The sequence below is a fragment of the Rhodamnia argentea genome, chromosome 8 (genome assembly GCF_020921035.1).
Source record: "Rhodamnia argentea isolate NSW1041297 chromosome 8, ASM2092103v1, whole genome shotgun sequence".
In the NCBI taxonomy this organism is placed as follows: domain Eukaryota; kingdom Viridiplantae; phylum Streptophyta; class Magnoliopsida; order Myrtales; family Myrtaceae; genus Rhodamnia; species Rhodamnia argentea.
In genome coordinates, this window is record NC_063157.1 from 23,102,463 (window position 1) to 23,121,134 (window position 18,672).

At 39.3% G+C, this 18,672-nt stretch overlaps 2 protein-coding genes across 2 annotated transcripts; one reads left to right on the forward strand and one right to left on the reverse strand.

Moving 5' to 3' along the window:
• Positions 1 to 3,995: 3,995 nt before the first annotated feature.
• Positions 3,996 to 5,852, forward strand: LOC115735473. The gene is made up of 2 exons (XM_030666727.2): positions 3,996 to 4,711; positions 4,850 to 5,852. The coding sequence occupies exons 1-2, from the start codon at positions 4,652 to 4,654 to the stop codon at positions 5,558 to 5,560; spliced, it is 771 nt and encodes a 256-aa protein (XP_030522587.1). The 5' UTR covers positions 3,996 to 4,651; the 3' UTR covers positions 5,561 to 5,852.
• A 1,016-nt stretch (positions 5,853 to 6,868) lies between these two features.
• LOC115735468 (DNA ligase 1) lies at positions 6,869 to 17,097 on the reverse strand. Its single transcript, XM_030666714.2, has 17 exons — positions 16,178 to 17,097; positions 15,185 to 15,301; positions 14,057 to 14,158; positions 13,860 to 13,976; positions 12,979 to 13,209; positions 12,800 to 12,894; positions 12,439 to 12,526; positions 11,340 to 11,471; positions 9,558 to 9,670; positions 9,011 to 9,112; positions 8,875 to 8,936; positions 8,193 to 8,264; positions 8,029 to 8,102; positions 7,881 to 7,937; positions 7,677 to 7,754; positions 7,450 to 7,527; positions 6,869 to 7,323 (listed from the first exon to the last, which is right to left on the reverse strand). Exons 1-17 carry the CDS (start codon positions 17,000 to 17,002, stop codon positions 7,255 to 7,257), a joined length of 2,412 nt encoding a protein of 803 aa, XP_030522574.1. The 5' UTR covers positions 17,003 to 17,097; the 3' UTR covers positions 6,869 to 7,254.
• Positions 17,098 to 18,672: the final 1,575 nt, after the last annotated feature.

Here is an 18,672-nt window from a genome sequence, read left to right on the forward strand (position 1 = left end):
AGAAATGGACAGCACATGGCCCAGCACCCCTATTGTCAACAAACGAATGCCACGAGATGGTGATATACTTTTCTTAATTTTCTCTTTTGGTTCCCCTTGAACTTTCTAATATCGATTTGACGCTTGGAAAAAATTGAGCAACAACATGCCGGAAGACCATCATTCATGTCAGCAATTTTCGATTAAAATTAGTCGGATGGACTCAATTAGCAAAGGTGAAAATATGAGAAAATTTCAAATAAGAGCTCTAAGTGCTTTTATTTTCTCAAATAAGTATTTCAAGTGCCTTCATTTTCTCAAATAAATGCTCAAAGTAGACTTTGTTTCAAAAATATGCCTAAAGTGCCCTCTTTATTTTAAAGAATATTTTAGTCGAAGGGCAATTTCGTCCTTTACTCTTTTTGCAAATTTTTTCGTTTTCTTTCTTTTCTTTTTCTTTTTCCTCTCCCCTCCCTTCTCCTCACCTCCCCCAGCCATTGCCCACCTCAAGCGACGGCCGACCTCGCAAGTGTCCGGTGGGCAACCCTCGCCCGAGCCGGCGTTAGGCGACCCTCGCCCTCTCCCGGCCAAGGGAAGCCTTGGCCAGGCAAGAGCAACCCCTGGGCGGTGTCTATTCCATTTTTGCTTCATGTGTTTTTCCACATATGGTCACTCCTGCACTTTTTCCTCATTGAGCTACAAACCTCAGCCATACTAAACAGCCCAGCCGATGAGAGCCTCTCCAGTATGTAGTCCAAGGTCAGTTCAAGCAAGTTCAACAAGGAAAACTTCTCCCTAGGAAAGTCTTGAACTTGCAAGATTTGAGATGCACTAGTCATCATCTTCTTAATGGCCTCGCTCGGCCATGGTTTCCTCGCCCAAGCGAGGGCAAGGGTTGCCCGACGCTAGTTTGGGTGAGGGTCGCTCGCTAGATGTCGGCGAGGGTGGCCTGCCCGAGATCGACAATGGCTAGGGGGAGGGGAGGAGGGAGCGTGGGGGGGAGAGGAAAAAGAAAAGGAAAACGAAAAACGAAAAGGAAAAATGAAAAAATTGCAAAAAAGAGTAAAGGACGAAAGTGCCCTTCGTTTGGGCCCTCCTTCGAAATAAAGAGAGCACTTCGGGCCCTTCTTTGAAACAAGATCCACTTCGAGCCTTTATTTGAAAAAATGAAGGCACTTGGGGCTCTTATTCAAAATTTTCCCTGAAAATATTTAGAATTCAATTGAAAAAATTAAAAGATTTAGGACTAAATTGACAAAAGTACAGTACATCTAGGACTTTTTGGATAATTATTTTCAAGAAGAGATGGAGAGCTAAAAATTAGATTATTGGCTTTTCTAGAGGAAAGGTTGCTAAATTGTGATATACAAGGATATTAGTCTTGACCCCTCTATGGAACATGAGGCTACTAGGTTAAATACTCAAAATATGACATTCTCTACAAGGTGGGGGTACTCCTTGACGTGTGATAATTGCATGAACAGTGATTAAATACTTAAAATTAATTTCATAGACACTTCCTCTGTTCTTGTTATATTTCAATTGTGGTCACCCATGTTTTGAATATGTTATAGGGAACTTATAAAGTTCAATGGGTTCGGTGAATGGATTCGACCCAATTGCAAACTATGTCAAATCAAAGTACAATGAGCGCAAATGAATTTAGCCATATGAGATAAAGGGAAGGATGAAATGCTTCATTTCTCTATTTGTATCTTTTACCCTCCCTTTATCTTATTATTAAGAGTCTCCCCCTAATTGATCTCGGCAATAATTTTGGAATTCATAACATGCTCTTTTGGACTTCAGGCATGATTGTTTTGTTCAGATTTACAACGAGCCTGTAAAAGCAAAGTGAACCAACAACTAGTTGAACTAATCATGGCATTAAGTTCCTTTTAAGGATGAAGGCTCCATTTGTTTCGCAAAAAATAATTTTTAGAAAAACGTTCTTCGAATTTTTCGGCATTTGGATCGCAGAAAATAAGTTAGTATAGGAAAATATTTCCCACCCATAGAAAAACTCCTTCAAAAGTGGGAAAATGTTTTATTTTATATTTTTATTTTCTTCTTTTCTTTCTATTTCTTTTTTTTTATTTTATTTTTTTTGTTTCTCCTTATTCCTCCTTCTTACTCCGCCGATCGCAGAGCTCGGCAACCGGCCATGAAACAAGCCATAGAAAAACTCCTTCAAAAGTGGGAAAATGTTTTATTTTATATTTTTATTTTCTTCTTTTCTTTCTATTTCTTTTTTTTTATTTTATTTTTTTCGTTTCTCCTTATTCCTCCTTCTTACTCCGCCGATCGCAGAGCTCGGCAACCGGCCATGAAACAAGCCAGCGAGCTCGAGGCTAGGCCGTCCTCGTGGCCGATTACTAGCTGAAACCAAAATAAAAGTAAAAAAATAAAAAAAATAAAAAAGATAAATAATTAAAAAAATTGAATTTCTTAAAAAATAAAAATTGAAAAATTGAAAAATTGAAAGGAGTGCTTGGAAGAAAATCAAATCCAACTTTCTATACCAAAAAAAGGCAAACATTTTCCTCGTCTTTTTCATATTTTAGCCAAATACCGAAAACTATTGTTATTTTTCTAAAAAATAACTTTCCATAAAATATTTTTCGAAAACATCACATTTTTCGTAAAACAAATAGAGCCAAATTATAGGCTTAAAGTATGAAGAAATTATCCAAAAAACCTTAAACCTATTATACTTTTGTCAATTCGGTCCTAAATATTTTCACATTTTATCAATTGAGTTCATTCGGCCAATTTTGGACAAAAATCGTTGACGGGGACACCGGCCGTCCTACGAGGCACGACCGATGCTAACGAAGGCATTTTTAAAAATATTTTGATATTGTTTTTTTTTTTGGTAAAGGTTATTATTTTGATTTCCTTTTTCTTTGTTTTTCTTTTTCTATATTAGAGGGTCACCAATGACTCTCGCCTGCCAAGATGGCCCTTGGTGAGGACGTTGCAACCCCACCGACCGCGAGCAAGGGCATAAAGGCCCTCGCTAGATCTGGGCGAGAGCCACCTTGCCATGGCCAACGAGGCCGTTATGGCCTCGCCTAGGGGCCACGGGCGAGGCCTTTGGGGGCGGCAAGGGTAGGCGGTGACCCATGCCGGAACAAAGAAAAAAGCAAAGAAAAAGAGGAAAATAAAAATAATAAAAATTTTAAAAAGTTATTAAAAATTATTCAGGTCAGCATCGATAGTGCCACACCTGTGTTCACTTCAGCGATTTTTGCTCCTTAAAGCATTGCACCTCATTTGTTACCCCGTAAACTATTATTTTTCATGTCAAGGGAAAACAAAGCAATTATGACATGAGTGGCTTGTCATGAAGAAACCGTACGAAGCACTGATGCTGTCCATTTTGTCTAACGGAAAAGCAAGATTCCATGATAATTACACTTATGCAACATCGACACCGGAATTGGAAGTCTTGAAATTACTCTGGCTTTTCAAAATAAGAAGAGGAAAATAAGCACTTTAGTTCCTAAGAGTCCTCTTTGTTGAGGCTGAGATAATGACGTATCTATCTTGGGGGATATATTGTAATCTATAAACCATAGTTTTCATCACTATGTCCATCGGATATTACCTTCAAGCCAAGCGTGTCATATGTTCAATACGTCCCCGGCCACAAGGTATTTTAGTGCCCTTGGTCTAGATAAGGACTTTTAACTTCCACAGATGGGGAGACCCAAATGTAGGGACAAGGATGAGGACGAGGACGAGGCGGAGGAGAAGTTTTGCCGTTTCTCAGTACTCCCAATCACATTCAAGATTACAACCGCGGCATCGTCAGGTATACCCCCGTCCAATTCGTCAAATATGAATTAAGAAACGATACTGTAAATTGAAAAGACGAGTATTTTAGTAAGCGAATCGCATTTACTCTGAGCATGAGCATGAGTATGAAATGTTGAAATAGAGTCCTAGACAAAATGGCCCAACGTGCTCTCTTATCGCAGTTAAAACCTCTTTCCTAGCGATACCGATGCTGCAATTCATCCGGTGGCAGGATGAGAATGTCCGGTCAACCCCAAGCCCTTCTCTTTTCTTTGTTTGCTTCTTTGTTTGCTTTTATCCCTAATTAGGTTGAAAAGCCAGAACCAGCAAAATCGAATCGGACTGGCCGGCTCCACCGCTTTGCGATCCGGGTTTTTCCTTTTAAATTAGGGCCGGTTTAACGCGATTCAATCGCGTAACGTTAAGGAACGAAGTTCAACTTTCAGTACCGACTATAATCATTATAGGGACGGGGAGAGAGGAGACGTATGGACCAGGGTAAAAGACGCGAAGCTCCCCCGCTTTCATCGGTGATATTTTCTGGTATAGCTGCGGCAATTTTGTGCGTAAGGACACGAGACTCCGTTCATGTCAGAGACTAACTCTCTACATGTACAGGAGAGAGAGAGAGAGCCTTTGGACTTGGATGGAGGCAAATTGGCCTTAGCTAGCCGGGGCTTTGGCAGTTTCTGCATTCTTCCAACGCTCATTGGAAAAAGAACAACAGATCTAGACACCAACCCGAAGCAACCAGAGAGAACAGCCTTTCTCTTATAAATGCCATAGGAGCACATCCAACCCTCACTCAATCTCTCTCTCTCTCTCTCTCTCTCTCTCTCTCTCTCTCTAGTACTTAGGAGAACATTGAAGCATGGACGTGGACAATGAGGGGAGCCCTTTAGCCACTTGGGCTTATTACGGCCAAGGAAAGGTATGTTCCATTCTTCTTTTCCGTCAATGGTAATGTTACGAATGCTAAATGGGATTGTTGGTGCTTCGGTGTAAGAGTTAGTCCCTCCTCTATTCCCTGCCTTCGAGGTGCTCATTCCGCTCATTATGATCATTACAGAGCATGGATGAGCTGCGACATTCTCTGTTCTACACGACTCTGGAACTAGAGAACACCAAGTTAGCAGTTCAAGAAGAGCTCTGCAGGCGAGACGACCAGTTAAATTGCCTCAAAGAACTGCTCGAGAAGACGATTGCCGAGAGGAACGAGGCGGAGATCAAATGCCAGCGGCTCCTGCTGGAGAAGCTGCTGGTCCAACAACAGTGGCAGCAGCTAAGGGTTCCACTCTCTGGACTTTCCTCTGTGGAGGATGAACCAAGAAGAGCAACGGACTCCAACAATGCGTTCTCAACGTCGGATTGCGACGAGAGCACCGTCTCATCACCCAGAATAGACCTGGTTCATCCACCCCAAATGACAGCATCGCCGCCGGACATTGAGTTAGTCCCGGAAAAGCCGCTCCCCGAGAAGGGCAAGCTCTTGCAGGCAGTGATGAAAGCAGGTCCACTGCTTCAGACACTCCTGCTTGCAGGACCGCTTCCAGAGTGGAAGCACCCACCGCCGCCACTTTCCTCATCGGAGATCCCACCGGTGACAATACCGTCACCGCCACTTCCGCCAACACCATCATTCTTCACCCCGGATTCTGCTATCAACATTGGCAGCGTCATCACTGGCACAAATTGTGGTGGGGACAGTAGGAAAAGGGGACTTCGTGAGGTATCTGCCTCCTCAAGAGAAGCAAAGTACCAAAGAGTTGTCCTCAACTGACTCGCACCACCAAAACAGTCCCTCCAATTTGACAACTGATATTTTATTCAGCTGATTAAACTAAGACAGGTCTCAGGACTTGTTCAGAACAGAAACAAATCGGAAAAGAATTTGGGTTAGTGACTGGCTTAGCATTTGTACATATGCCCTCATCTAGAGAGGGAACTACCCAAAAGGTGAATGGTTTCGGAGAAGGAATATAAGGGGGCTTATCGTTGAAAAATTTCAACTTTCTTTCTTGTTTATTCTCAATCTATTTAGCATCAACTGAAAGAGAGCTTGATCTGTCCAAGGTCATTTGCTCTAGTACTTTAGCATGTAACTTCAACGCCAGATTAATGCTAGATTCTCAGACGCAAGATACGCATCAAGGAGAGCGGTGCATAATCCAGAATAGTAGGATAGGGAGACTTGTCTGGTAAGAACAAGAAAACTTCAGGACCTTTTAATATCGGGTCTGCATAAACCCACACACTGGAACCTAGTTCTATGTCTTACCTTGACCAAGCCTGCCTCCTGACATCTCTTCGGAGAGCATTCGTCAGCCTATATGTTAGGGCAACCAAAGATTCAATTCCGTAAGGTGTTTCCTCTATTTCGTGTACTGATACTCTGCCAATGGTCCTGTCTCTTGCTCCCAATTTTTCAGCTAAGCCAGGAGCAAATCTTAAAACTGCAGGTGCTTTAGATCAAATCCCTACGTAGCGTGAGAATTGAGTGATTTGAGCCGTAACATAGTGTTCCTATACCAGTTGAAATCGCTTTTATGATCCACCGGAGACCGTGCTCTGTAAAAATCACCTCTATTCTTCTGCCACAACTAGTCACGTTCAAAATGTACGAATAAAATTGCTAATTTCAAGTTCTTTGAACTAGCAAATGAGTCGTCCAGCGAAAAATTATCCTAAATGCACTCCTTCAGATAATGACCAATCATAGTGATCATACATTAGCAATAAGATATCCACGCACCTCCAGAATCTCAGAGATAAGTGAACAAAATTGACTGCTTATGAAACATAGGAAATTTCCGAGCTTATTTTGACACCAAACTGGAAATCTACATAACAGAAAATTTTGTAAACAGTCCTATGGAGAAATCTGCCTCTCTGGGATTTCTCAAGCACGCAATATGCAACCCAGCGCAAGAAAATATAAACGATAACATCAAGAATAAGAAGGTGCTCCACCCCATAGCCCTCTTAGAAGGTTTCGACAAAGGAAGGTCTAGTAAAAAGAAGACCCCACATTTACACGTGAGCGTGTACCGCTATCTTCTCTATCGGTTTCCGAAATAGCATGCAAGTGTAAAAGCACCAAGGAGCATGAAGCACGCTTTTGCTCTTGTTTGAGTCAATATCTTTCATTGACCCGAAGTGTCAATAGTGAGGGATACATGATGTACCTTGAGAATACAAAGAAAACTACATACAGGTTTACAAATGGATTTGTCAAGAACACTGCCAGCTCCCTTCAACAGAAAATGACAATTTAATGCAGCAATTGATGTAAGTGATCTCTAATTCTGTATCACAGGTGCCACATCCCCGAGTATGGTGACTTGATGGCAGTATTGATGCTTAGGCTTTAGTCACCATTACGACAGAAAGTCTTGTTGTCGCAGATGAGTAAGATCACCTCTACTTACAGGGAGAATCACGTAGAGAATGTTTCAAACATGAGGAATTTGCTTCTCAGTCATCTTCATCCTCATCTTTATTATTTGGGTGATTGTGCTTCTGAGCAAAATACATCTCCGCAATCTGGATAAAGTGAAGAAAAAATTATAGAGGAAAGCCAGTGAGAGAATAAATAGTGACTTCCCATACCACCTCTATATCAATATGGTGTACCTAACAACACAAAAGCTTAATAGCACTGTTTCTCACCAGATCCGATGGGCTTGCTTGCTCCGGTGCTTTATCTTCACGGACACGAACTAAACGAGGAAACCGGAGAGAGATTCCCTTCATACAAGAATTCACGACGAGATTTAGTGATGAATAAAGAGTACAAGTTAACTTCTATTCATCAGTGAGGTCTGCTGAATAGAAAACCCCTCCTTCCTTTGAAGAAGGAGGAGGAGGAGGAGGAGGAGAAGAAGATTAACTTAAACCTTATCAGGATCTACTGTTCCAACCGCAGCACGATGAACAGGGCTAATAGTTAAGTCTGCAGCTTTCACCTCCCAAACCTGGAAGAGAGTCAGAGTTCATATAGAAAATAACAAAAATTTTGCAGATACCAGAACCTGAATGCAAGAAATACAAATGAAAAAGGAGAATGCAGAAAAAAATAAAAAAAAAAGGTGATAAACTACCTCAGAGGGTTCAAACCACACATCTGGACTGATTGTATCAGAATAACGATAATATGACTGAAACAAACAAAGAAAAGAAGTTACAAAGTAAAATCTTTCTTACCCTTCTTGGAGAGAGAGAGAGAGAGAGAGAGAGAGAGAGAGAGACCTTTGGCTTCGGAATGACCTTAGACCGAAGACTGGCAGATCGTTCTTCAAGCATGGCTTCAGAAAAGCCAGTTCCTAGCCAAATTGCGAGAGAGAATAATCAAGTCATGTTTTGATAAACAGATCGAGTGCCATCAAACAAATAAGCAAATTATTTTCTCTCACCAATTTTACAAATGCTTTGAAACTCTTCATTGGAGCCGTCATAACAAGCAAGGAGAAACGCACCATAGACACCTACAAAGGAGGGAAAACCATGAACTCTGATTAAGCTTAATTTGAAGTCTAACGATCTAAGAACAGAAGCATGCATTGGTCCATGAGTCCAGTAGACAGATCTGAACAGCTAAGGCAAATAAATAGAGCAACAAAAGATATTGACCATCAAGGCAGATTAATCGAAGATAATATCCTTATGTTATCTTTGAGGGATGTCTATTGTCCATCAAGGCATATTCATCGAAGATAATATCCTTATGTTGTCTTTAAAGGATGTTTGTAGCAGGTTGAGCTCAAACTACCCTCCGGAAAATGCAAAGTTGACTAATGTCAATGAAAAATATAATGACCATATCGTTGATTTTTTAAACAATTATTAAAGGTTCATAAACAAATTGAAGAGTGGTTTTTAAAATAGAAAACAATAAAAACCATAGAGCAGGAGCCACAGCCCTGACATTTCTTTAAAATAATAAACCTCCCCTTATTACTTAACACGGAAGACTACTACGAAGGGGAAAAGGGCATAGAGGTTGAGCCCCAGGACATTGTCCATACAGGTTAATCAAAAAAGAAACTACAATTAGACGATCACTTCAGTTGAGTCAGTTTTTCAATGAGCATTTACCTGTACGCTTCCCACGACCATGGAAAGCGGCTATAGGCACCAAATCTACTGAATCGCCAATACTGCAGAAGGAAAGTCACACATATTAGACATTCAGTAACCTGGTGCACGACTATCAGAAAGACCACGTCGTTACCTGTCCATATAATCTTTCTTCAATTTCAGCCAGTTATTTGACCTTTTTGAAGGCTCATATGTAGCATCTCGATCCAGTGTTTTGATAATCAAACCTTCACAACTGCACCAAAGAGACCAAATGAGAATCATGTGGGCTAATTGCATGAGCAATTGAACAAAGAAACTCATCAGTGTTCCTTCCAACCAACCCCCGCCCACTGCACCACCCCCACCCCCCAAAAAAAAAAAAAAAAGAAAAAAAAACATGTGCATGCATGCCCACAGAGAGAGATCCTGCAAATGCTTTTCAGCTCAACTGTTCACATCGATAAAAAATGTATTGCGTCATACGAAAAATTCCACAATTAAGAACAGCTATGTGACTTGTTGACATGATGCTTTTAGGAAGGTGTTCCAGGACGCTTAGACACGAAGAAGAAGAAGAAGAAGAAGAAGAAGAAGAAGAAGAAGCTACCAAGTGCTTAGTACAATCAGATAATTACACATGACCGTTGACAAGCAAACATGAAATACCATACTGATATAGCATGAACAGAGTATACTACCTTGCATTAACAGCAGCGTCAAGAAACGTTTGTATCTCTTCTATATCATTAGATGTTATTGCAGTGGCAAACTGAAAAAATCCAGGTTCCTCCTTGAATGAATCGTATAGATGCTGCACAATACCACGGCAACAGGTCCATGAGAATGGAGATTACAAGCTTTCACAAATTACATGAATGGAAGGGCAACAAAATTATCAAGAGCCAAGACCTGCTCCTAATTATGCCAACACCTCCAGCATTATCTAGTCTCTGAAATTTATATTTTCCAATGCCTGGATATGAGTTAAGGGCCATACTTTATGAAAGAAAAAACACCTCTCAATTCTCGCCAATCATTTTGTCTCTCTAAGGCTGCATTTGGTCGTCCGGATTTCTAGCTAGAATATAACAAGATATAAAATCCAAGCATTTTGTCATATCCTATCCACTGTTTGGTGAATCGCAGTAATAAAGCTGGATATGTTCATATCCTACTCTGTTCATTGTTTAGTATTTACGGCATATCAATGTAAATGAATCTGAAAATGCCTAGATGAAGACTATAAGAATCTCTCATAATTCGCTGTCAAATCTAGTAAGAGAGAGAAAATATAATCATTCACCCGTGACTATGAAAAGTTTTGTCTCTCTCGTAACTTTCGTTAAACTTTAACATGAACCACAAAGCTACGGAGGAGTTTTGAATCTCTCTCTCTCTGCTTTCATAGAAATTTGATGTAAACCAAAAAGCTAAGAAGGATAAGAAGTTTCTTCTCTCTCGCCGTTTTTGTAGAGTTTCGTTGTGAACCAAAAAACTACAAAGGAGTTATGAAACTTCAACATGAACTAGAGATTCGGAAGAGAAGGAGATGCTAGTTTTTTTTAGAGATTTCATTGCCCCTCATTCTCCGAGAATTAGAAAGATCATTTTTCGAGTGTGAATATGTTCACTTAAATTTGGGTTATTTTGCTTCAATTTTTAATTTTTTTTTTAAATTTTATTAGCATTATTTTTTCCCTTCCATCGTTCCTCAGTAAAATTTTGAGTAAATAATAAACTATACTATTAAAATATGTAATTATATAGATACTCGGTATGTGTGTGTGTGTGTGTGTGTGTGTGTGTGTGTGTGTATATATACAAACTATATATTATAAAGTAGAAACAAATTAAATATATCAATAAAAATTAGAATAAATAAAAAAGAAAATTATTAATTTTTTGTTATTTTGAGTTTCTTTTTAACATTATAATTTAAATATATTTTAAATTTAATTATTATTTTATTTTTGTTATTGAAGAAGATTGTTATTCAGAAAAATCATTTTTATTTCATGAATAGAAGAAATCCAATCCACCTATCCCACCTCCCCGATGGGATAATTTTATCCAGGCTATGTCCCGCTTCTGTCCCACTTATATCCCACTTTATCCTGTCCTAGCAGGTCCTCACTACCAAACATAGCCTAAACAAATCAATGGCTTCATCAAGCTATGGAACTCCCCAGTTCTTAATAAAGACAAAAAACAACTTCCTAGACCAAGACAAGACATTCTTACTATAAGGTCTTAGCACATAAGAAGGTAAAGATCTTGCAAATAATATCATCTAAAGTTAAGCAGTTCCAAACAACTCATGACTTTGAAATGAACCTGCACTTTTCCCTGTATAATTAAAGCAGAAACACCATTAAAATCCACACAACCAACAAGTCTCTCTGCTCTCGCAAGAATTGACTTTTCCAATAAGGAGAAAAAGGTACTATTAGCCCCTACTTGAAAAAAATAAATGGCAATACCTCCCTCCGAAGTTTGAGTTCTTCCTGAATAAGTGGCTTGCCATTTAAATATAGCATGTCAAAAGCATATATGCAGACATCCACCTTGATCTCGCTCAAGACTACATTTTTGCGAGCTCGTGTACTGAGGATCTGCGACAGAAACTTTTATCTTAGGACCTGTTTCAATTAGCCCTTGAACCATCTCAAAATAACAAATTCTCGATCAGGTTGATCAATCTTTTTTCACTATAAAGAAACTAATCACACGCATAGGTAATATCTTGGAGTGTATAGATATGAAAGTGAATATTACAGCAAGTTGAGCATTAAAGCTAAAATTCAAGGTTCAACGCAGTCGACGCCGATAAATATAGTTAGCCGCGTAATTTCTGGAAAAAAGCTAGAAAGTTTGTTAAGAGAAAGAGACGAAGAGAGGGAAAGAGAACGTAGGGAAGAATAGATTCACATGAGGTCCACTGGTAAGTGGTGACTCACATCACACACGTACATAGTAGGTCAAGAGTTGCAACCAGATAAATAATAAAATCTAAACAGGAACTAAACAGGAAGTAACAAAAACATCACTTTTTCACTTACATCGATATAACTAACAACTAATTCGGCGCAATGAAGAGACACTAGGCAAGTAAGGTACCATGAAAAGATAGAAATAAGAGAAATAATTGTTAAAGTCAATAACTCCGACATGTGCTGGTCCCGCTGGCAACTTATCTCATGTCATAACTTAGTGCTAAGGTTCAACTACCATTGCACATTACATATTGTTATTGTTTTAGTATCTGGCTATTGATAGCCACAACATCCCTGATTGAAAAGCTGGTAGACAAGGATTCAGCTCTGGGTGATTGCCAAACATTCTTGGTAAACTTGGCTTACTTGCATTCTCAACGTGCAGGGGTTCATGTACTGGGAGATTCCGCAAATGCCAGCAAGCCAATCCAACTATGGTTGTGCAGATCATTAGGTAGTAACTGGTAGTTACTTAACAAGGATTATTCTTTCAATTAACGTAACTAAAAAGTTGAAAGCAAAAAAGATTGTTCCAGAATTTGAGATAGCACCAATAAATGAGAACAGCTTTATGAGAACCTATTACCTGGAAAGGAAGAATCTTTTTCTTTTCTTGATCATAAGCGACAAGTTCACAATCTAGAACAAATGATTTAACAGCTTCCTTCTTTAATCTGTGTAACAAGACATGCCGCAATTAAATAAATTTAATCAAGTATCTATGTATCATTATGAACTTCTCACAGTCAAATACTAAAATTAAGCATTACTCTATTCACCAGCTACCTAACCAAGCAAGGCAAAGAACTGAAAGACACATCTAAGACAATGTGCAGGAATGGCCGTCTCTACTGAATTTCTAGGCTAGTAGCCATCTGAGCCATGGAAACTCGAGATGAATTGTCCATATTATCATGTGAGAGAAATTTGAAGAAAAAATGACCTACCTTGATACCGTGGCAACAACATCAGGAAATTTGCCAGTGTTATGTTCAGCATTTCTACTGTATATCTCGACAGAACCATCCTCCTTATAATGTATCTGTTACAACAGCAACAATATATGACAAAGCCTTACATAAACTAACAAGAAGTGGCAAGAAAAAAATTGACTCGGATGTATCACCTGTGCACGCTCCCCATCATACTTGTATTCACAAGTGTATACCATGTTCTGGAATTTACTTAAAATCTCCGAGACACCTTTTGTTGGTTTTGCAAGCATAGGTCCAACAGGGACCCCCAAAGTAAAAGTACACGACTTTGGAAGATTCCATACACCATCAGTCAGAAGAGCAGGAACTATTCTATCATAAACTGGAAGAACAGAGTACACTTGCTTGACAGTCTTTGCTGCCTGTAACAGATAAAAACCATAAATAATGTATACAAGGAAGCAGGAACAGTTCAGAAAGGTAATCTTAGTCCAGACTTCATAGGGAAGGATGAAGTCTGGAAAAAATAGAAAATGAGGGAAAAGAAGCAAAATAAAAAGATGGAGATACAAATTAAACAACCACACTAAAGCAAATCCAACTCAAATCCTACAACAACAAAAAAAATAGATTAACACAATTCTAGGACCGGCAATTAAAGAAATACATGAGAAAAATAGAACTAAAGCAGTATTACTAACCAAAAACTAGAGGGAAAAGAAATATTTTTAGCAGCATTAAATCCTCCAACAATGGCACGCACGAGACAGGCAATTCTAAATTCTGTATCAAATATATTGCTACTCTCAGGACACATTATCCTGAATACTTCCTTATATACAAAAAAGAAGAGTCAATTGATCTAAAGACGGAAAGGTTTTTAGCAGGAGCATAAACATTTTAGTTTCAAGTATAAGCAAATTTTTATTGAAAAAGGACCAAAGCAGTAACATCCCGTACAGAAGAAAACAATGTCCAAGGGGAAGCCACCCACATATAAAAATAATGAACAAAAATCACACTTCCTAAAATATCAACTACAGGAATGAATGTTAACATATGTCAATTTCACCTCTTCTAGAGGAGATTGAACATCTGTGGATGGTTTAGAGTGTTTTTCAGCATATACAGCAGCTTGTCCAAGTGCAGCTAAGAGAGTCTGCTCTGCTAATCCAATCCTCAATTTTGTCTGCAAGACACTAAGTTTAGCTCAAATAGAACCATCAACAAAGACATATCTATTATCATTACAGAAGTCTCAATCAAAACCTGAAGTAGGCGGATCAAATATTGAGGTTCACAATCAGTGGCTGCAACAAGAAGAGCTTTTATATGGTTCTTTTTCTTTTCCTGACTATTCTGCCCAGATTCCTGTGAATATGCAACAAGAAGCAGATTAACCAAGGCAGTAACAACATTCTAAAAGTTGTGGTCCAATTGAATTAAATGATATCCAGTTCATAATCCTAAACTATTAGTTTTTTTTTTTTGGGTCAGAATAATCCTAGACTACTAGTTAGAGGAAGGAACATTGATGCATAGGACATTAACATAAATTTTACTTCCAACCAGAACCAAGCATCTCCTCTATGTGCAGACTAACAAAGAACCGGTTTGTCACAGGGAAAAAGAATAAAGGGAAATAAACAAAAGACTAAGCAAACTTTCAACTCAAAGTAAATTTTACTAGATGCTGTAATTACACCCTGCAAAGAGCTCATATGACTTCGACTTTGTATGGAAGACGATAGAAACGAGCAGTTATGCAAATAATCAGGACTAAGAAAACCATTTTATGGCCCTCATTGCAGTAGAAGTTTGCATTGCAATGGCTTCAATCCCAAAAGCTAATACCTAATTCTCCTAGCAACTTACCTCCAACTGTCTCCGATAATGGAGGTCTCCCATGAAAATATGCATCAAGGTCAACTAAACATAGCATAGCCTCTTGATCTTGGGAAGCTGGAGGCACAGTACTATGTTACACTATGTTAAATACTAACTATTAATTATCAACTCTTAAATGTAATAGTAAAGAATATAGGTATTGGAAAATACAGGAGCCACAGTACTTTCAGAATAGAAACACGGTGCTTCAAGTACCAAACATATTCACCACAAGTTACATAACACAGGGATTAAGTAAAAGCTTTCACTCTGCAACACATGATCCAGTGTTTCAAACACTTAACCTCAAAGCAAACAATACTTTGAGGACAAGGAATCAATAAGGACAACAACTACTAGACGTATCGAGAAACAAATATCCTGCTATTTTTTGACCATATTTTTATAAGCTGCCATATCTCTCGCCAATACAAGATTGCAAGCAAAGTGAAGTGTACACAATTACCACTCAAAGACGAACTCAAGATAAGTAATAAAGAGTTACTATACCTTAGCTATGAGCCGAAACATATCAAAGACTTTGGCAAGAGTTAATGCATCAGGCTTGCGCATTGTGGATTGAGATGATCGACTTGCTTTAGCGACAAGGCCCAAATCTCCCAATTCCTACGACATAATCAAGTAAAGGTTGAGCAAAAAAGGCTTCACAGATAAAGAAAAAAAAAAATCTGTGTCAAGATATGGATCCTTTAGGCCCATAAGGCAAGAAGATGGCTAAAAGTTAAAAATCCTGAGTGGGCTCTAAATATGTAGGAAGAAGCTGAATTTCGTGACCGTCTAACGGTGACAATTTGGAACTTTCAACAGAATTCAGCTAGATCCTACAAAAGTGAAAATGTTGAGTAAGTTTGCGAATTTCAACGATTCGGATAAGCTATATGGCCAGAATTGAAAGTGAAAAAGTTGAGTAAGTTTGTGAATTCCAAAGATTCAGATAAGCTTTATGGCCAGAATTGAATGAAAAGAGATGAAAGCCAACAAACTTTGGGAGAGAATTAGGAGGAAAAGAACATTGAAAATAGCCTAGAAGCATCAATTGTGACATTAGGAAAATCTTGTCAATGTTCAATACCTTGTCAATGGCTTCAATAGCCTTGTAAATTACCCCTTTCTAGATGATCATGTTGGTATCATTTTGAAAGTTATGTGTACAGTGATCTATATTATCATGCCCAAAATCCTTTTTTCCAGTCTTGGCCTCGAAATCTTGCTTGTAATATTCTGGATGTCCAGTATCATGTTAAAATCTTCTCATTTTTTTTATCTATTAAGTTGATTTTCTCTACACCTAATACAATTTCTGAAAAGTGCCAGTACGCACACGCAGCATAGAAACTCCCTCGTGTAAAATGATGTTTGAATATCAAGACTCGGCAAGCAGAAGCTGACACCAATAAACAGAACGTGAAGACTAGAGCTCCACAGTTTAGCCCAAAATCTCAAACGAGAGGATGAACGGATCAAATACATTTAAAAGATAACCTTGTATTGCTTCTTAATCTGCACTTCTGTCCTTCCACAGGCCTCAGCAAGGGCCTTAATGATTGACGCATCCCCGATTCCCAGCTCCAGCCCCTCGTGAGCAGGAGCAATCCTGTTGGCCAATAGGTACACAACAGCAACCAAATCACCCGGCGTGGTGTTCATGACAGTCCTCAACGCATTACACACTATGTCTGTAATCACAATCCTCCCAGTCTCATTCGATATGAGGTCGAACGCCAAGCACAAAAATATGAACGGAACTCTCTCGCCCTCGCTCCAGCAAGCCACAGACTTTGGAGAGAAATCGGCCGGTTTCTTCTTCAACAGATGGATTTTGCTCTTCAATTCCTTCACTCTCTCAGCAGACGAGTCCCCTTTCTTCGCATTCTTCTCGTTTCCCTCGCTATGCTTCGCCTTTTTCTGCTCGGGGGATTTCTCCGCATTCGAGCCTTTGACTTCAATTAGCCGGTTCCCTCCTGCGATTGCCTCCGATTGGTCGACCTTAGCTTCCAGTGAAGCCGAATCGGGCTTCGCGTCGTCATTAGGGTTTTCGACTGGCGCGGGATCGGGGGATTTGCGCTTCTTCGGCGAGGGAGGCCGGGGCTTCTTCTTGGCGGCGGCGGCGGCGCGGGCGCCGGACATGAGCGCGTCGAATGCGGAGGGCTTCGCGGACATCCTACGGTTCGGCGGCCGCGACGAGGAGAGCGAGATGCGGCGGAGGGAGGAGGGTTTAGCGGAGAAGAGAGACCGAGCGAGAGGCGAGACGAGCGTGAGATTGAGAGCGAGGCGTGGAGAGTAGTGGCATGAGCGAAGGAAGAACATGAAAGACGAGAGAGAGGTTGAAGATGACCCGAGCGAGGAGGACTGAAGGTAGCTCGGAGCAAAAATGGCGGGAACCAAAGGGGCTTACTCGCGCAGCCAAAAAAAAAATCAGACGCTCCTCACTCATCCCAAAGTTCATCCATGGCTAATATGTTTCCGTTATTACATGCCAATAATCCACATTAGTATCTCTAATTAAATGCCACGTAGATCATTCTCCTGTAATAATAAGGGCAAATTTCAAAAAAAAGTCACAACTATCTTCATTTTCTCAAATAAAGGCATAAAGTAGACTTTATTTCAAATAAAAGTATGAAGTGTAATCATTATATAAAAAAAGGGATTTCTTTTTTTGGTCGGAATATAAAAAAAGGGATTGAAATGGTCATGATTGTTTCAAATAAGGGTTTGACCTCGCTGACAGGTCAAATTTTTCTGCCGGTCAAGGGTATTTTTGTAAAAATATAAATTTAATCTCATTTTTATTAAATTAAAACAAAAAAAAAATCAAAAACAGAAAATTTAAAAAAAAAAACACACAAATGAGAGGTTTTGACCTCCCACCTGTGACTATCGGCTATGGCCGTCGAGGTCGCCAAGATCTCGGCGGGGCCAACGACCCCATCGGCCATAGTCGGCGGCCACAGGAAGGAGGTCAAAACCTTCCATCTGTGTTCTTCTTTTTTAAAAGAAAATGTTTTTTTCAAAAATTCTTGAAAAACAGAAAAAGGGAAAAATAAAATAATAAATGACCAAAATGTACCTAAATATACTTGATGATACTCCTTTTTTGAGATTAATATAGTCACTTGAGGCCTTTATTTAAAATAATGTGCATTTCGGGCTCTTTTTTTATACAATCGTGGCACTTTAGGCCCTTCTTTGAAATAATGTCCACCTCAAATCTTTATTTGAGAAAATGAGGATACTTAGGGCCTTTTTTTGGAATTTTCCCTAATAATAATTAAGTCCAACGTTTGTTCCACTCTTCTTTTGATTTTGGCACTCTTTATTTTCATATTTTGACGATATTATCATTGTATAACACACCACTTAAATTACAATTCAGCATCACTGATTCCCTTATTTTATTTGATCAACTCTTTTTCATTTTGCTTTTTTTTTTCCTTGCGGGTCCTACTTTCCTTCATCTTCTTCTCTCCCACGCCTTTGATGTTGTCAACTCTCGCAACATCATTGTCGTCTCTCTGTTTTTTCTCTTGCTGGCCATTATGTTTTTTCCACGCCTTCCTACTCCCCCAAAAGCATTGCTTCTCTCTTTTCCTTTTTAAAATTTTTCTTTTGCCCACTTGCACGTGAGTGAAGGAAAAAAAAAAAGATGTCTCCAAGTCGAAGGAAATTGCAAGCTATGTGCAATAACGTACTCAGGCCAACGTGCTTGTCTGGCTGGTTCATATGTCAAATGAACAAGCTTCGGGAGCTACATTTGTTTTAGAATTCTATGAGCTGCATTTGAAATAGTGTGGTTCTATTCGTATCTCTTCAGGACTAATAAAAGGGACCTTTTTGGAGTTATTTATGAGTTTAGGGCTAAGAACACCTGACAGAACTTTGATATTTCAAGCGAGATGCTTCCAAGGTTTGCCCATATATATTTACCTTGTCTTTGTGCATTTGATCTTTATAAGTGTTAATGCAAGCCAACGAAA

Excerpts from the sequence above, each read along its gene's own strand:
- LOC115735473 (XM_030666727.2), top strand. The coding sequence starts at position 4,652 with ATGGACGTGGACAATGAGGGGAGCCCTTTAGCCACTTGGGCTTATTAC. Across the intron at positions 4,712-4,849 it reads CTTATTACGGCCAAGGAAAG|AGCATGGATGAGCTGCGACA; the intron begins GTATGTTCCATT and ends TGATCATTACAG.
- LOC115735468 (XM_030666714.2), bottom strand. The coding sequence starts at position 17,002 with ATGTTCTTCCTTCGCTCATGCCACTACTCTCCACGCCTCGCTCTCAAT. Across the intron at positions 14,159-15,184 it reads TGTTTCGGCTCATAGCTAAG|GAATCTGGGCAGAATAGTCA; the intron begins GTATAGTAACTC and ends GCATATTCACAG. Across the intron at positions 9,113-9,557 it reads GACGCTGCTGTTAATGCAAG|TTGTGAAGGTTTGATTATCA; the intron begins GTAGTATACTCT and ends TCTTTGGTGCAG.